This window comes from Sturnus vulgaris, chromosome 20 (genome assembly GCF_052056855.1).
Source record: "Sturnus vulgaris isolate bStuVul1 chromosome 20, bStuVul1.hap1, whole genome shotgun sequence".
NCBI lineage: Eukaryota > Metazoa > Chordata > Aves > Passeriformes > Sturnidae > Sturnus > Sturnus vulgaris.
In genome coordinates this window covers 7,139,406-7,156,606 of record NC_142262.1, presented here as the reverse complement: position 1 = coordinate 7,156,606, position 17,201 = coordinate 7,139,406, and the positions used below count along the sequence as shown (strand labels likewise).

Sequence of the window (17,201 nt, the reverse complement as noted above, 5' to 3'; positions counted from 1 at the left end):
GGGGGTCAGCTCTGGGGTGAGTGGGGCAGGGTTGGGGGTGGTGACCCTGGAGGCTGATTTGGGGGTCAGCATTGGGCAGAGCACTGTGACGGAGCTGAGGGGCTCAGTCCAGGATAGATGAGCGGGATACGGGCAGGAGGGCCAGAGGGATGTATCCAAGCGCTGGGTGAGGCCCAGCCCCGGGAGGCTGCCGGGATCCTCCGCTCTCCCTTCCCGGCTCCCCGATCCCAATCCCGATCTCGGGCTCCCCCCGGGTCCTCCCCGTTCCCGGCGGCCCCCGCGTGGCCGCTCGCGCCGCTCCCCGGCCCGTGATGCACCGCGGCCGCGGCGCAAGATGGCGGCGGAGCGTCAGGGAGGCGGCGGCGGCGGCCGCGGGGCTGGGGCGGAGGAGAACAAGGACCACAAGGACGGCAAGGACAACAAGGAGAACGAGCGGCCGGCGGGGTCACAGCCCGGCGGCCTCGGCGACAGCCTGGGCCTGGAGAGCATCCTGCGCAGCGGCGGCAGGGGACGTGGCAGGCCCGGCCCCGTGGGCGGCGGGGGGACGTGGCGGCAGCGCGGGGCTCGCAGGGCCCGGGCGGGCAGGGACGGCGGGCGGCGGGGACTCCCCTGGTCCGGCCTCGGGCCCCGTGCAAGGGCGCCCCGGAGATGCAGGCGGTGCTGGCCTGGGCCTGCCTGAGGGTTTGATTTGGATAAAACGAGTCAGCCTGGCTTTCCTGATTTATGGAATTGTGCTCTACCTGTGCTACGTCTCCTTCCGAACCGCGTGACAGCTGGCGTCAGTCTCCACAGCGGAGCTGTGTGCTGGGCCGTGTGCTTGAGGATAAGAGCTGGTCATCTGTGAGCTCCTCGTGGTGAAGTTGTAGCTTGAAGTTATCAGTAATATATAAAAAAAATGTAATAGGTGCGCTGAGGTGGCAGACTGGCTCCTGCAGATTTAGTGCTTCTGAAATCTCGGCATGTAAAGCTCGTGGAGGTTTTGTAGGTGAAATTTCGATGTGAAACCAGTCCAGCTGCACAGCTGTGATAGAGCTGAGTTTTATCTTCTGGGTCAGAAGGAAACCCGAGGGAAATCAGGTTGCAGTTTTCCACGTGGCATAGGCAGGTGTTGTGTAGTCAGTTACTGTTGAGTAAGATGCAGGCAAAGCAATTGCCCTGGGAATGTCTAAGTCAATGAAGAAAAAAAAAAAAGAATATTAATTCAGCAAGTAGCTGTGCAGGATGAAAGAGAGTCTGAAAAAAATCCTGGGTAGACAGCAATGATGAGGAGGGCTGTGTTGAGACATTGCAGTTTGAATTGGTTGTTCTGCAAATACAGAATAATTCCGTGTAATGCAGTGTAATAACTATTGATTATTCAGAGTTCAGAAACTTTCTTTTAGGTGTAGTCCCAAGAAAACACTTTGATCGACATCTGGCATTTTAAACAATGGTGTTTCTTTTCTTGGGATTGTTGTACAGTCTGGTTATGGGTTTTCTTTAAAGGCTTCTTGGTAGAGCTTAAAAGGGAAATTTTAGGATATGAATACATATAGAACAGACATTTCTTGTGTGCGGTGGAGATTTTATTTCATAAAATAACCTGCCTTGTAAACTGAATGAAAAACATCAGATTTACTAGAGTGTGGCATGGTTTTATTTGGTAGGAATAACTGAGGGAGTAAAGGAAGTGCAGGAACTCTGCAGATGCACTGAAGGATGCAGAGACTGAATGGAAATGATGGCTTGATGGTGCCCCAGGTCACAGGGCAGTGCTTTGTGTCACAGATACTTGTTACAGCAATGTGCAGCAAGACTAGAAATGTGTTGAAAAATTGAGAAAATCAGCCCTGGAGTTATTTCCAAAAGCTCTTTTTATGAGATTCTGTGCTTTGAAGGCACTTGGTTTGTGGAAGCTGTGCTGGGAAGGCAGCAGTGATTCTGTTTAGGGTATTTTTATCCTTTTCCTGAGCAAGGGGACATTTGTCTCATGGGATCTATGGGGTTCTCTGCTGTTATTTTGGGGTGGAAGGAGGAGCTGGTGCCAGCTGCTCTGTGAGTGTGCCTTAACAGAAGCTGCAGTCCTGCAGATCGTGAAGGAGTCACAGCAGCAACACGGCCTGAGGCATGGGGACTTCCAGAGATACAGGTTAGTGTTGGGAGCTGCTCCCGGGGCTTGGCTTCACTTCATTTCAAATGTAACTCCCCTGTAGCAGGCAGCAAATGCCATCTTTCAGGTGAGTACCCCTGGCAGTGGATTCTCCACCTGAGGCTGTGTGTGCTCATCTCCCTTGGCTGAACTGTGCTGTGGCTGTGCAGACTGGCTCTTGCATCTCCACTGCCCATAGGAGCTTGTGTTCACACCTCCCTGGAAGGCCCTGTACTCCTCCAGAACTCAATAAACACACATAAAGCAGTTGGTAATGAGCACATCACCCTGATTTTTCACGATCATGAATAACTACATGTCTTCTTACCTTGTTTTCTATTAATTGCTGCTTTACAGGTAGTTTTTGAGCTACCATATGTCACACATGGAGTTTTAATTGTTAAAACATTACCTGGTACAGCTTTTAGTATTTTTTTGTTGTTGTTCTATTTGGATAGAGCAATAAACAGAAGCAAAGTTGTCCTTTGGCCAAAATGACTGTGGTTATCTTTTTTTTAGGGGTTATTGCTCCCGCAGGCTGAGGCGGCTCCGTAAAACTCTCAACTTCAAGATGGGCAACAGGCACAAGTTCACTGGGAAGAAAGTGACTGAAGAGATTCTCTCAGACAACAGGTACAGGGACTGGATGGAATTGAGAATTCAGTGTGTTACTGAAGAGCTTCAGTAATTTCTGTTTCAGGTGGAAAACTATTCTGTGCAATATCATCCAAAACATTTCTTTTCAGAGATGTGTATTGTTGATATTAATAAAAATACTAGTGCAGGTGTGAGAGACACTGCTCAGCCAGTGGGAGAAGAAGGAGCAGCAACAGTCTGTTCCTTCTCTTCCCTCATAGTTGCAAATGGATTCTTTTGATAATCAGTAAATTCTGTGACATTGAAGAGGAAATGCTAATTCAGATCTGTAACCGTGGAAATGCTGGTGGTATAAATGGTGTAGCCAGCAAGGCTGTGGTTGGAGATGCAATCCCTTCCATTTGAGCAAAAATACTGCACTGCAAGTTTTATTTAATTCTTCTAAATTTGACAGAATGCTTGTCTGACAGAATATGTGGAGAACAGCCAGGATTTTGGGCTTACTTCCCATCTTTTAGGGATGCTTGAAATGTTTCCTGTCTCATCTTTTCTTGTGGGAAGACAACACATGATGCTGCATTCACCTGTGTTGTTAAGAACATATTAAACCAGTTTGAAGAGAGGCCTAAAATGATAAATCACTTGTCTTTGTAGTGTCTGTGGTACTGCCGAATGATATCTAATTCTCTTCCTCAGCTGGGTAATTACACTTCTGAGTGAGAAACACAGCAGAAACCAGTCGGGAATAGCAAGACTTTGTGTGCTCAGTACTTTAAGAAATAAAAGCATCTGCCTCTTACTAAGCAAACTGAACTGCTATCGAACTTGGCAGACGAAATGGCAAAGAACTGGTGGAGATGCAGCTCTTGTCTGAGTGTCATTGTTGTCCCATGGACCCTCCTGTGCCCTGCAGGTATTTGCTGCTGATCCTGATGGATGCAGAGAGGGCCTGGAGCTATGCCATGCAGCTGAAGCAGGAGGCCAACACGGAGCCTCGCAAGCGCTTCCATTTGCTCTCGCGGCTGCGCAAGGCTGTGAAACACGCAGAGGAGCTGGAGAGGCTCTGTGAGAGCAACAGGGTGGATGCCAAGACAAAGCTGGAAGCTCAGGTAACCACTGATACTTTCATCTTGTCGTACAGCAAAGGCTGAGCGAGAGACCTTTGGAATTTTGGTGAAGAAATAATGAATATCTCTGAATAGATAATAAAAATACAAAGAATTGAGGGCAACTAAGATGGTATAACACAGCTTGAGAAACTGTTTGTCTGCTGAGTAACCTTTTTGTTAAATGTGCTGAAGTAGCCATCTAGAATGCAAGACTTGGGGGTTCAGTTCCTGGAAAACAGGAAACAAATGTTGTGACCTCTTTGGACAAGGGGCTGCAGTGCTGTACTCAATTAATTAAACTGCCATTGTATATCATATTGCTGGGGAAAAAAGTTTTGTGATAGCAGTGGCCATTGCATAACAAACAAGAAGTATCTTTGCTTTAATTTCTGGGCAGCCTTGTCTAGTGGAAGGTGTCCCTGTCCATGGCAGGGGGGTTGGAACTAGATAATCTTTAAGCTCCTTTCCAAACCATTCCATTCTGTGATTCCTTTGTATGATTTAGTGGTTTGTTAGAAATGTAGCAGAGTCAGTTAAAGGAGAAGAGGTAGGTAGCTGTAACCTGTCATCCAAATCAGTTGTCTTCTGTAGGAAGCCCCAAGAAAAAGGGCAAAGCTTAGTCACTCACTGCAGGAGTCACAGCAGCCTTCATGCTAAAGGTGGCACTGATTAGGCTGGTGATGGTGGGGAGGTGACCTTGCCCTTGCTCTCTGTGCAGGCATACATGGCTTATCTCACCGGGATGCTTCGCTTCGAGCACCAGGAGTGGAAGGCAGCAATGGAGGCTTTCAACAAATGCAAGTGAGTCCCTCACTTCGTTCAGTAAAGAGTGTTGGATCACTTCAGTTAGTACAACAACTCTAGGATTTGTTTAGTTAGTTGTGCTTAACTGGCAGGTGCTGCTGAAATAGCATCCTCCAGAGCACAGACACAAACTGTTCCCTTAGGATAGCGCCTCCCAAATAATACACACTGCAGTGTTAATATTTGCCCTTTGCTGTAGGACCATCTATGAAAAGCTGGCCAATGCTTTCACAGAAGAGCAAGCTGTGCTGTATAACCAGCGTGTGGAGGAGATCTCGCCCAACATCCGTTACTGTGCCTACAACATTGGTAAGGGCAGGGGGGGCTCATCTGTGCACAGGAAAGCAATATTGATTTAATTAAACCCTGGTCTAAGTGACATGGAGGCCATAATATTTTGGGCAAATTCTGCATGTGTTCTGGGACAGTTCAGCAATGCAGAAAGGGCCTCATTTTGCAACAGCACCTGTGGTTATGTGTAGAAAGACAGAATAACAGTTTGTGGTAGCTTGCCTATGAAGTCAAGCTATGCAAGCTTAGCCCTAAACTGCCAGTATAAAATCTAAAGATTGATTTTTGTTTATGAAAGTAATTTTGAAGTCAAATGGAAATGTGATCTCAATTTATTGATTCTTTCAGGTGACCAGTCTGCCATGAATGAGTTGATGCAGATGAGACTGAGGTCTGGTGGCACTGAAGGTCTTCTTGCAGAAAAACTGGAGGTAATTTATTTGCATGCCTCAACTTGAAATACTCACTATTACTGTGCTGAGCATGAATATTGCTGCAGCAAACCGTTCAAGAGCCAGAATAGAACAGAAGTGAGCAAGCAAGCCTAGGCTCTGTGGGAAACAACACTTTCCCAAAAAGCCCTTTTTGATTTCAAAATAGTCAAGTCTGAGACGAATTCAGGAGGTTCAGTTTTGCATCCCTGTAAGTTCAAGGTGCTAATCCGGGTGTTTTCTTTGCAGGCACTGATCACCCAGACTCGAGCAAAGCAGGCAGCCACGATGAGTGAGGTGGAGTGGAGAGGGAGAACTGTCCCAGTGAAGATTGACAAAGTGAGGATCTTCCTGCTGGGGCTGGCTGACAACGAGGCAGCGATTGCTCAGGTAACCCGGCAGCCTTCTCCATCCTGCCCTTCTCACCATCCTCTCCTTCTGTGCACTACTGGTACCTGAGCTAAAAGCTTTTGAATAATCTCGTTTTTGTTCAAACTTCAGCTGGAAGGCTAAAGGTAGAAGTGGGGGAATACTGATTATAACCCAAAGCTGCAGTGTCAGCTGGGGATAGCTCTCACAGTCTGCTGAGTGGGAGATCTGTTCTGAGTGTTCCTGCTCCTTGGAACATTCTGTGCTGCCTTCCAGCACTAGGGTGATAACCATTATTATTAGTACATCAGTAGGAAATGAAGGTTACTTTTTTAAGAGCAACTGGTTTTGAAATGCTCTTCTAATTTCTTTAAGCATCTTGCTCAAGTGCTCCAACTTCAGAGTAGCCAAAACAAAGAAGATACATTGTGACCTTTTTTTTTTTCTGAAAAAAATAGCCATTTGCCAGGTGTAGCAAGTGCTATGAGAGCTATTCAATTCTTTTATTGACTAATGGAAATTTTCAAAAGCAGGAAATGGATTAATAAATGTCAGAATGTAAATCAATTTCACATGTAATAGTTCTGAAACACTTCATAGAATCATAAACACTTCATAGAATCATGGAATATCCTGATTTGGAAAGGACTCGCAGTCGGCATTAAAGTCCAGCTCACTGGAACTTGCAGTGGCACATACTGTACATGTCTTTAGTGTTGTAGTCGTTTTCCACATGTAGGTTTTTCCTTGGAAATGGTGACCAGATGGGGTATCCTGCTTTTCAGTGGCTGCATACACACTCAGAGTTTGAAAAGACAGTGAAAGGATCTTCACTAACAACTCTTGACACTAAAAATGGGATTTTTGCAGCATTAAAAACTTTGTATCACCAGGAGAATAATAATGATAAATAAAAAATAGAAATGATAAAACAAAAATCCTACAGAGGAGTAGGACCAGAGTAGGGGACAGTGGTAAGAGAGTGTGAGTAGGATAAAAAGGATGTGCTGGGTGGGAAACCTGAGTGTTACCCACAATGTTAGGAATTGGATGTTGCTGAATGGATTTGGTTTCAGGAAGCACCTAAGTATGGCCAGCAGGTGGAAGTACAGCTCAGAGTTCCCTCATTTAACTTCCATCTTGGCAGCTGACAGTTGGACTTTTTCAGTTTAATTTCTCTCTAAAGTAATGGCAGAACAGCCTGAATTTGTTCTCATCTTGCTCTGCATTCCTGGGAAGGTCTGGCTAAACAGAGGAGTCGAGTGGACTCGTGGGAGCTGAGTATGCAGCAGCACTATTTACATTCCCAGAGGGCTAAAACTTGCTTTTTGGCAGCAGTTCTGGAGTTGTGTCAGCTGTGATGGGCAGTCCAGCTTCAGGTGAATGAATTGTGCTTCCTGGGATCTTTGGCACTTTTCTGCTCATCTTCACTGAGCTGAAACCCTGACATAACAGCAGGGCTCTGCAGGGTTTAATTAGAAGTAAAACCAGTCTGTTTTGTGTAAAAATGGAGTCTCCCAGTGCAATTATACTGTTGCCTTTGGTGCCTTATTGGTAATGGGAGGAACAGAATAAAAAAGCCAAACTGAAGCAGGAATCCAAGTTTAAAATTGCTTGTGTCAGCCCTTTTGTAGATTTGAAGGCATGACTTTGGGGGCCCATTGACTCTCACCAGGTAAGAAGTGACAGGGCAGCAGGGCAGCATGACACAGGTGTGTTTCTACCTGGTATTGCCTCAAGGATTCTGTGCTCATCTCTAGATTGCAGCAAAAATTGGAATTGGGTTCTGTGGGATTGATTTCCATGAGCCATTTAAGATGAACCTGTGCAGTTCTGTCAGGACAGTTGAATCACCATCTGTAGCACTTGTGTCTCAGTCCTATTAACTGATATCTCCCAAATCAGAACGGTGTATTTATGCATAGAATCAGCTGAAGGAGTTTTTGCTTGGAAAGGAAAGCCTTTGTTTCATTGCAGGGCCCAGCCCTTGCCCTCTTTGTGCCTGAATGATGATCTGGTAGTGTCTGTTTTCATTTTTGTGCTTGCAGTGAAATTGCTGTGCTGTTCTGGGTGAGGTTGAGAATGCAGTCAGACTCGTCTCTGGTTATTCTCAGGAGTCAGTCCCACCTTAAAAATTCTCACAGCAAATCTTAAATTAAAAACAAAAAAATCCCAAACCCAGAAAACCACCTCCATCACAGGATACAGAGGCTTTGTGAGGGAGTAAAAATAACATTCCTGATTGGGTTTGTGAATGTGGGAAGTGGAGAGGCAGAGACTGTAGAGCTGTACAGTAGATAAACAAGTGAGCATGGTTTTTAGACAGTGTTTTATTCATTTTGACAATTGCAAATTTATTGCAGCAAAGCTCGTCTTGCACTGCTCCATGGCGTGGGAGTGGCAGAACATGGTGCTGGTGCCCTTGAATCCTCCTTCAATCACTGAGGCTGAGGTTTACTCGAGAGTAGCTTTTTTTTTTTACTGAATCAGTGAGTCTTGCAATCTTCACCTGGTTTCCTTCTCAGCATCTGAATAAAGGCTGAGTTTGGGAGCCTGTTTAATTGGGCACATGATAGGCTAATAAATTAGGCAGAGATCAGGCTTCAACTTGTTTTTCAGAAGTTGTTTTCAACTTCTGGTTTTGGGGCAGAAGGCCAAAAGCTGCTTCACTTTTTTTTTAGCAAAACTTATGGTGACAGCAAAAACGCACTCGGTCACTCCTGCTGCTAAAATATATGGTTGCTGTGAAAAATGCTTCAAACAAGCAAGTTATTGCCACTGTGAGCATTGCTAGAGTGGGAGTGGAGGAAAGATAATCATCTGCATGTTCTTACCACATGGGAAAAATTAAATCAGCATAACAAGAGCTGTCTGCATTGGTTGTTTGCCAGTTCAGGACTGCTCAGCTCTTCTGTTGCTGAGCCTTTCCCACAGTGCAGCCCAGCCTCAGCTCAGGCAGCAGTGCAGGTGCCATCCAGGAAGGGAAGGAATGAGGCCATGAGCTGTGTCTGCTAGGCCTTCACTGCTGTTCAGTTCTCTGCACCGACCCTATTCCCCACAATTTCTGGCACATTTCCCCCAAGAATGTGTTGCAGACAGGCACAGATTGGAGTTCTAATTATTCATGGACCTTAAAGACGTAATTTGGGAGAAACTTTGTTTAATGTCCCTAGTTAATTCATGCATCATACAAAAATTTTTGATTTCTGATCTGTCTTGAATATCCTTTGCTCTTAGGCAGAAAATGAGGAGACAAAGGAACGCTTGTTTGAGTCTTTACTCAGTGAGTGCAGAGATGCCATTCAGGCTGTTCGGGAAGAATTGAAACCAGACCAGGTAAGCAGCAAACACCAGTTTCTACTTCCAATGACTCTCTGCTTCCTTGGAACTGATTTAATGTTAAACTTGCTGGGATTTCTTTAATAAAGAGCTGCAGAATTTGAATTTATTCTCTTCAGAACTGGAGTGGGGAATAGCAATGGAGAAGCCCTCCCTCTTTTGCCTGTAAATGTGTTACAGTTTCCCCAGTTTACTCAAACCTTGAGTTCTGTGTTTTTTCGTCCTTTGGCTACCAGTTTTAAGTAAATCATGCAGTGTTTTGTCTCCATTGCCCACAGAAGCAGCGAGAACACTCTCTGGAAAATGATTCTGGGAAAGTGTCCAACATCCAGTACTTACACAGGTAATAGGCAAACATTGCTGCTAGTGCTGGTGCGAAGAAGCCATGTTCTTTTGTCAAGATTTTATTTTTTGTTTGATTTTGTTTTATGGGGTTTTTGTTCTGGGCCTCTTGGATCCCAAAGGATGACTGTACAGATAAGGATCTGGTTGAGACAGCTTTGTAAACGTTTTACTCCAGACTCACATTGACCTTCCAGATATTTTTCCACCACCAGTTGAGAGCACAGAGTAATGTTTGAGTAGCTCTGACAGTGCTGACGGGATTTCTCTGGTTTTTTGGCAGTTATTTGACCTACATCAAGCTGTCCACAGCCATCAAGCGCAACGAGAGCATGGCCAAGTCCCTGCAGAAGGCCCTGCTGCAGCAGCAGCGCTCTGACGAGGACGGCAAACGCTCGCCGCGGCCGCAGGACCTCATCCGCCTCTACGACATCATCCTGCAGGTACTGCTGAGATAACACACCCAGCTCTCCAGCCTGACCAGACAACAACTGTGGTACAAAAGGTTACTGTAGAAATACAGCACTGCAAGTGAGCTACCATGAAGTCTGAAGAGCAGCTGAGTACCTTCAAGTACTTCAAGGATGTTCAACATCTGCACGAAACACAAAAAAACTTCTTTTAGTTATGAGCAGAACCTGCTGCTTGAATGGGTGTCCTTTGTTGTGCACTCTAATACAGTTTTAAAATAGTCTTTGTGACTCTTGTGCAGCTCCCTTAGAGCTGTCTTAGTTTCTGCTGGGCAGGGAAAATAGCAGCTAAAAATACTTTTTCTTCATAAGCAATTTCTCCATTTCTCCCATAATTTTGTAGTTAACTGACGGAGCCTGTGGCTGAAGCAGTTGTGAATGGGAGAGGGAAATGCCTTATGAAAGAATTAGTTCATGTGAAATCTAAGGAGTCTTTGTCCTAATTCCTGTTTGTGTCAGGAAGTCTGTCCTGAGGGCAGCTTGCACAAGTTTCAATGAGAGTCCTTCACAAGGTTAGAAAACTGATAATTAGAAAACTGGAAACTATTTCCCTGGGAGTGTTCTATTGACTTGTCAAAAGGGGCACCTTTCTCTTAGACCAGCAGATTCCAGAGGAAGGCAATGCCTGCATTTGTTATTCTGACTCTGTTTTGCACAGAACCTTGTGGAACTGAAACAACTTCCTGGCCTAGAAGAGGACAAAAACTTCCAGAAGGAGATTGGATTGAAGACACTTGTGTACAAAGCTTACAGGTGAGTGAGAAACAGCCAGGTTTCCTTTAGCACACATGACACCTTTGGAAGTTGTAACTCCACAGCTCTGTGTGCTGTGCGGGCCTTTGATGCAGTTTCCTCTGTCCTTTGAGACTGGTTCCTAAAGGGAAACTACCCTCTGCTACTTAAGGATATTTCCTACTGTCAGTCATTTCAGTTGGTAAAAGGTGTGGATAACAAACACGTCAGGAATGCTCTCTTGACTGTTGCAGGTGTTTCTTCATTGCCCAGTCCTATGTGCTGGTAAAGAAATGGAGTGAAGCCCTTGTGTTGTACGAGAGGGTGCTGAAATACGCCCGTGAGGTTCAGTCAGGAGCTGGAGCTCACAGGAACAGCTTGAAGGTAGGAACCCAGTCCTGAAGCTGAAGTTTTATGAAGCAGCTCTGTCCCACTATTTATTGTTAATTAGGTGCCAGGCCATTACAATTCAAGATTGATCTTTAGGTAGGGAGAATGTTCATTATAGCAGAGACTTTCTAGTGACATGGGAACACTTCACCTGGCCACTCACTTGGAGGAGGGACAGACCTGCACCAACTCCAAAACAATTGAACACTTTTTCTCACCTGTGCATTTTCTCTTATACAACTTCTATAGTGCCTGAAGCACAATACCGTAGCTTTTCCCTTTCTGGGAAAGCTTGTCAACACTAGGAATTAATTTCTTAGTTCTTACTCTGTCTGGTTTTACCTTTGCTCTGACTCCTACATTTCAGGCTCTCAAATAATTTTCTTTAACGCTGTAGGAGCTGCCTGATGTTCAGGATCTCATCACTCAAGTCAATGCAGAGAAGTATTCCTTGCAAGCAGCAGCTATTTTAGGTGAGTAACACAGCTATACTAGAACTCTGCTCTAATGTGTCTTGACTAAAGCCTCTGCAACTACGTCGTTCCTTTTGTTTGATTTCTGGAGTTCCAAATGTTTTTCCATCTGGAAAAGTATTTTTCACCCCCCCACAGTTCTAGCTGCTTCTAGCAGTGTGTAGTGCAGGTAGGCAGGCAGTGACTGGACCTTGGCATCTTGTTTCCTGCCCAGAGATGTTAAAACCCATCCTGGGGATGTGCACCCATTTTGGGAATGTGCACAGAACAGTTTAGTGTTTTGCTTTTTTGCTGCAAACACTTTACTCATCCCAGTTTTGCCTGGCTGGGCGAACTACTAAGAAGAGGGAGAGCAGTGATGTTCTCTCTGTCAGTGTCAGCCTGGTCAGCAGAACTTTGGGGGATGGGTGAACATTTTGATTTCTTGGGCTGCTGCTGCCTGCTGCTGGAAATCCAGAACAAGGAGTGTGTTGCCTCCTTTATTGCCTTAATATTGCTTTAACAGACCCCCTTTAGGGTGTTCTCATCATCTTCTCCTGTGTCCTTCACTCCAGAGTCTGTGCTGCTTTCCAGACCTTCTCATGACAGTGTGAAGGAGAAGCTCCACCACTGCTGTATTGGCTGTAGATGAGTGTGTGTGGTGCTTGCTCTAGAAAGGAAGTTGATTCTGCTGAAAATACTGTCCTGTGCATCCCAGAGAGCCAGGATCATGGCTAATCTTGGAGCACAGCTGCTTCTTGAGACAATCTTACTCTACACCAAGGTCAAGCCTGTTATTCTTACCCCCTTTTGTTCAATTTTGCAGATGCAAACGATCCTCACGAGACTGAGTCTCCATCTCAGGTCAAGGATGGCAAGGTAAGAGCCAAGAGCTCAGGCAAATTCCAGCTGTACTCTTAATCACCATCACCTTTATCCTGTTACCTGAGTGTCTCACAGCACAAGAAATGTCACATTGATCAGGATTTGGTCCTGACTGGTGAATTATGATTTTATTAGGCTTGGTGCTGAAGGTACCTGACACAGTGGGGTGGGAGCTGGGAGGCTGCTTGCAGCTTTCTAGTGTGGCAGCCTGTTTTATTTAGCTCTGCACATGGGAAGGATTTTCCAGAGATCTGCAGCTGTGCTTTGACAGGAGGTGAAATCATTTTCCAAGTCCCCAGAGGCCTCACAAGGGAGCTCGAACTTCTCTTGTCTCAATTGCTGCTCAGTCCTGTTTGATGTTTGACCCTTTTGATGTGACTGGAATTTAATTTGTGTCCCTGCCTGGGTCTCTTGCAGCCACTCTCAGAACGGTTTGAGACTTTCTGCCTGGATCCTTCCCTGGTCAGCAAGCAAGTCAGCCTCGTGCACTTCCCACCAGGATTCCAGCCCATTCCATGCAAACCCTTGTTCTTTGACCTGGCCCTTAACCACGTTGCTTTCCCACCTCTGGAGGACAAGGTGGAGCAGAAGGCCAAGAGTGGCCTCACAGGATATATAAAGGGCATTTTTGGATTCAAAAGTTAACCAGGACCCCCAGAGGAACAGAGGTTTTATTCTGTATTGAAGGAAAAGCTCCAGGAGGTTCTAGGACACAAATACCTACACCTGAAACCAACAGAGGGAAGTTTTACCATCTTCTCCCCTGTGTCCTGTGTTTATGTCTGTGCACACACATTCTCTCCCAGTGTATTAAAGACAAACAATTACTCAGAAACAAACATACACTATAAATAGCTGAAAATAGCCTGGAGCACAGAGAAATTCCTTTCTACTTGGAGAAGTTTCGTGGTCAGTGTCCAGTGCTGGAACACATCTCCTTGCCATGGATCAGGGCATAGATACAATTTGATTCCTGCCTCTGCCCCGTTATTTGACACTATAATTTGGTTTTTTGATCAAGAAATTGGGGTATAATTGGGAAACAGAGGCAGAAGTAGGTGCAGAACTAAACCAGCAAGGTGAGGCTCCCACGCAATGGCTGTGGAACAGTAGCCAAGGGGGCAACTTCTCCTTCCCTTTCACCCCAGAAGTCTCTATATTTTTTAAGAATGTAACATTCAGAAATGACAAAATAGAGCCTCCTTCCTTATCAATAAGGATGGCAAATGTCAAATGTTGATGGTTATTCCTGCTGTGGTGGTGAATTTGTACTCTGGGCCAATAGCACCATTCTTTATTCATCCACACACTTCGTTAAATACCTAAATACAGTATAGAACCTATTCCTGAAAGTATTTTCCTGGGAAAATAGCTTCATGGGTGGCTTTAGAAATAGCTACTTACTCTTTTTGGGAAGTTGGGTCTCTTGGTGTTCGTTTTGTCTCTGATCTAAACCTTGTCTGAAAACAAGATGATCTTTTTCTGGAGTTCATCTCTTTCTTTGTTTCTTGTCCCTGTTCATGAGCTACACCTGAAATGAGGGATAAGGAACAGGAGACCAGTAGGTTTGTGAGTGATCATTCATCTCTGTCATGCCAGACAGCATTTTTTATAAAAGCACCCAGGTGCCACTGGGATGGGCACTTTGAAAGTGCAAATAATTTCATAATTGTGATTACTTCAACAGGAGAAAACCCCACAGCACATGGGCAGAACTGTTCCTAAATAAAGCATTTGGAAGATTCCACCACCAGCACTGTGTGGGTTTTCACTCGGCCTGTAGCTGGCAGGTGAAGCAACAGTTTGTTCTGGTTGTCTAGACTTCGTGTTCTCCTTTTTTAGGCATTGGAATTAAGGTTGGAAACAGAACTGTTTTGAATTATTGCCTCTTCTTGTAATGGGAATTTTCATTGCAAGGTGCATGTCAGATGAATGGAGGGAATTAACAATTCCCATTATTTTAATATGAATGTTCTCTTTGTTCCAAGTTGGTCTGATTTGTGAGTTCTCAAAGTACAGGACTGTGCTTAGAAAGAGGTGGGGGGAGGAGGAGGAGGAACTTCTTGTTTGTGTTTAATTTTTGCAACATGGAGACAAAATGGGCATTTCTGGTGTTGTAGCCAATTCCCTTTGCCTCTAGATTGCAGGGGCATTTTACAGAAGAAAGGGAAGTGTAGAGGCGAAAGAAATTAAAATACTTTATTAATCAGATGACAATTTCTAGAAAACTTGGTCTTGACTGGCAGCTTTCTCTTCCCCATAATGCCCATTTCCTTTTAGGCAAGGAAAAGGCCCACAATGACCAGGCTCACCTGGTTCCTGTGTCCAGCTCAGCTGCTCTTGTCAGCTTTTGGATCAAATCACAGAAGTGTTTCACTTTGGTTTGCACCAAACTCTGCTTTCCTTCCACGGATCTCTGTTGTGCCTGGATTGATTCCAGGGAAACTCCCTACTGTGGCCACTTTCTAGTTACAGTTACAAAAACCTAGGAGCAATTGGCCTTTTTCTGCCAAACCTCTTTTTGACAGCTAACTGATGAGTTGAACGCAGATAAGAAGTTTGAAAACAATAAAGTTTTATTCCTGACCTCTGAGGCGTGTAGTTTGTATTAGGAACACTGAGCACTCTTTGCCTCCCAAGCACTCAGAGGATTGAGGTCACACCATCACCTGGGGCTACTAAACCCCTGGGGAATGGCCACTTAGCTCTGGAGGAGAATCTTCTGCCCAAAGGCTCAGATAACACCGCTCTGAGGTGACTTGGCTTGTTTGTTTTGGTGCAGTGTTAGTGGAAAGTGAGTGGAGTTTGTGAGCAGTGGTGTGGCTTAAATCATGGAAGGTGCTGGTGAGGCTCAGGAAAAGAAACCTAAAAATGTAAAGAAGGGGAAAAAAATGTTATTGCAGTCCTCATTACAATGCAGACCAGAGCAGACTGACAAAACTGAGGCTTTTTGCCCTGCAGTGGAGCCTGGGCTGGCACAGGTGAGGCTCACAGAGCTGCAGGGGGACAGGGCAGGCAGGTGAAGTGTCTGATGTGCACAACAAACCAATTCCCCTGGGCCTGGCCAGGTGTAGGGCCTGGAACAGCCAGGGCCAGGTGCAGAGCCCTGGCTTGTGGGGCTTGGAAACTTCCTCATTGCTCTGCTCTTTCATTGCTGCTCCTTTAAAGTGCTTGCACTCTTTCCATGAATTAATTGGCAAGGAGGCCACGTGATTGCCCTCCAAACAGGAAACTCCAGCAGAATGGTCAAGAGGATTGCTTTCAATCAACTTTTCCTATGGAGTATCTTCGGGATTAGCACTGGAATTTTAATTACAGGCTGAGCTAGCTGTGCCTGGTACCACTGCATCCATTAAAATAGGAATGAGATGTTCATCATGGCCTCACTCCACCACCAGTGACAGACCTGTGTCTGAGCAATGTTTATTTCTGGTTGTGCACTCTGAGGGGTCTGGAGACAGTGGATGGGTCTCGAGAGACTTGTGAGGAGGGACAGAGGTGAGGAGCATGAGGCAAACTGGACAGTGAAAGAACTGAAAAGTAGCCTGTGGGATTGTAACAGAATGGCCTGGGAGCTCATAAACAACAATGTCTGCCTCCTTTGAAAAAAGGGTTGGGGTATTTTAAACAAAGAGTTGTGTTGCTAGAAAATTGTTTCCTAATCCAAGCTGCTCCAGGTGTGAGACATTCCAGGTGGGCACTGTCAGAAGTTGTCTGGAGCCTTTGTGGCCGTGTCTGGAGCAGCAGGTTGTAGGCTTGGCTTGCAGGTGCTGAATTGAGGAGTGGGAGTAGAATTCATCCTTGGGAGAAGATGCATCTGCTGAGGAATTTCTGTGGTCCCTCACAGCGTTTGTGAATTGTCCTGTCAGCACAGGTACCCTGTGGGCTGCAGCTGGGCTGTAATCGAGGTGTTTGCTCACTTCAGGAGTGATTTGATGTGATACTGACTCTGTGGCTGCTCCTCTTTCTTCAGGATGGGATTGCTGTTTTCAAACAAAAACAGCTGGAGGTCGGTTTTCCTGCCAAGGAAGAACCCTTTGTGACCCGGCTGGGATCCCGGTGCAGGAGGGCTGGGAGCAGCCGCTGTGCTCGGGCTGTCCCGGGGCTGCAGCAGGAGCAGCACCGGCTCTCCCTCCCTGCTCCGGGCTGAGGAAGTGCTGGGGCTGCAGCTGAGAGCCCGGGGTCTGTGCCCGAGTCCCTCTCCTCCCTGGGACGTTCAGCCCTGGCACTCGCAGCTTCCCCGGGAGCTGATCCCGCAGGGCTCCGGGGACAGACACGCACCCACAGCCGAGCTTCGTGCCGGGCTCTGGCGTCTGGGGCTCACCCAGACCGAGCCGAGGGTGAGCAGCTTTGAGAAATGCAGCCCCTCCCTGCCCCTGTGCCTTTGGGTGAGGTTTCCTGGGCCTGACTGTGCTGCTCTGTGCCTGAGCAGAGGCTCGGTCCTGCAAAGCCACGGCGTGACAGCTGCTGTCACTTGGCTCTTGGGGAAGCAGATCACGGTGGGGTTTGGGTGGTGACAAAGCAGGAGAGTCCTTGTTCGGGAGCATCCACCCCGGCGTGTGCTGATTCTCTGTGTTTGCTTTGGGGATTTACTGTGACCAGCAGCTCAGTGCTCGTGCTTGGTTCCAGCGTTAGAGCTGAGCCCAAGCACAAACTCCGTGTGGGAGGGACGAGGCTGTGTCCATCCCCAGCCCTCCCCTGCCTGCTGCGAGGGACCTGTGGTGAAAACCTTCCCACCTCTGGCCTAAAAAGCAGTCATGGCTCAGAGGGGGAGGTTTGAAACCACTTTCAAAGGGTGTCATTTACGTGTCTGTTGTGCGTGGGTGGCCCTGGGCACAGCTTTCATGTTCGCCAGTGCCATC

At 46.4% G+C, this 17,201-nt stretch overlaps 1 protein-coding gene across 1 annotated transcript; it reads left to right on the top strand.

Annotated features, from left to right (window-relative positions):
* Positions 1-308: 308 nt before the first annotated feature.
* On the top strand, positions 309-14,092 carry SRP68 (signal recognition particle 68). Its single transcript, XM_014889199.2, has 16 exons — positions 309-485; positions 2,062-2,128; positions 2,648-2,761; positions 3,639-3,834; positions 4,553-4,635; positions 4,838-4,947; positions 5,278-5,360; positions 5,610-5,750; positions 8,967-9,065; positions 9,347-9,411; positions 9,694-9,853; positions 10,539-10,633; positions 10,867-10,996; positions 11,400-11,475; positions 12,281-12,333; positions 12,757-14,092. The coding sequence occupies exons 1-16, from the start codon at positions 335-337 to the stop codon at positions 12,982-12,984; spliced, it is 1,851 nt and encodes a 616-aa protein (XP_014744685.2). The 5' UTR covers positions 309-334; the 3' UTR covers positions 12,985-14,092.
* The last annotated feature ends 3,109 nt before the right edge of the window (positions 14,093-17,201 follow it).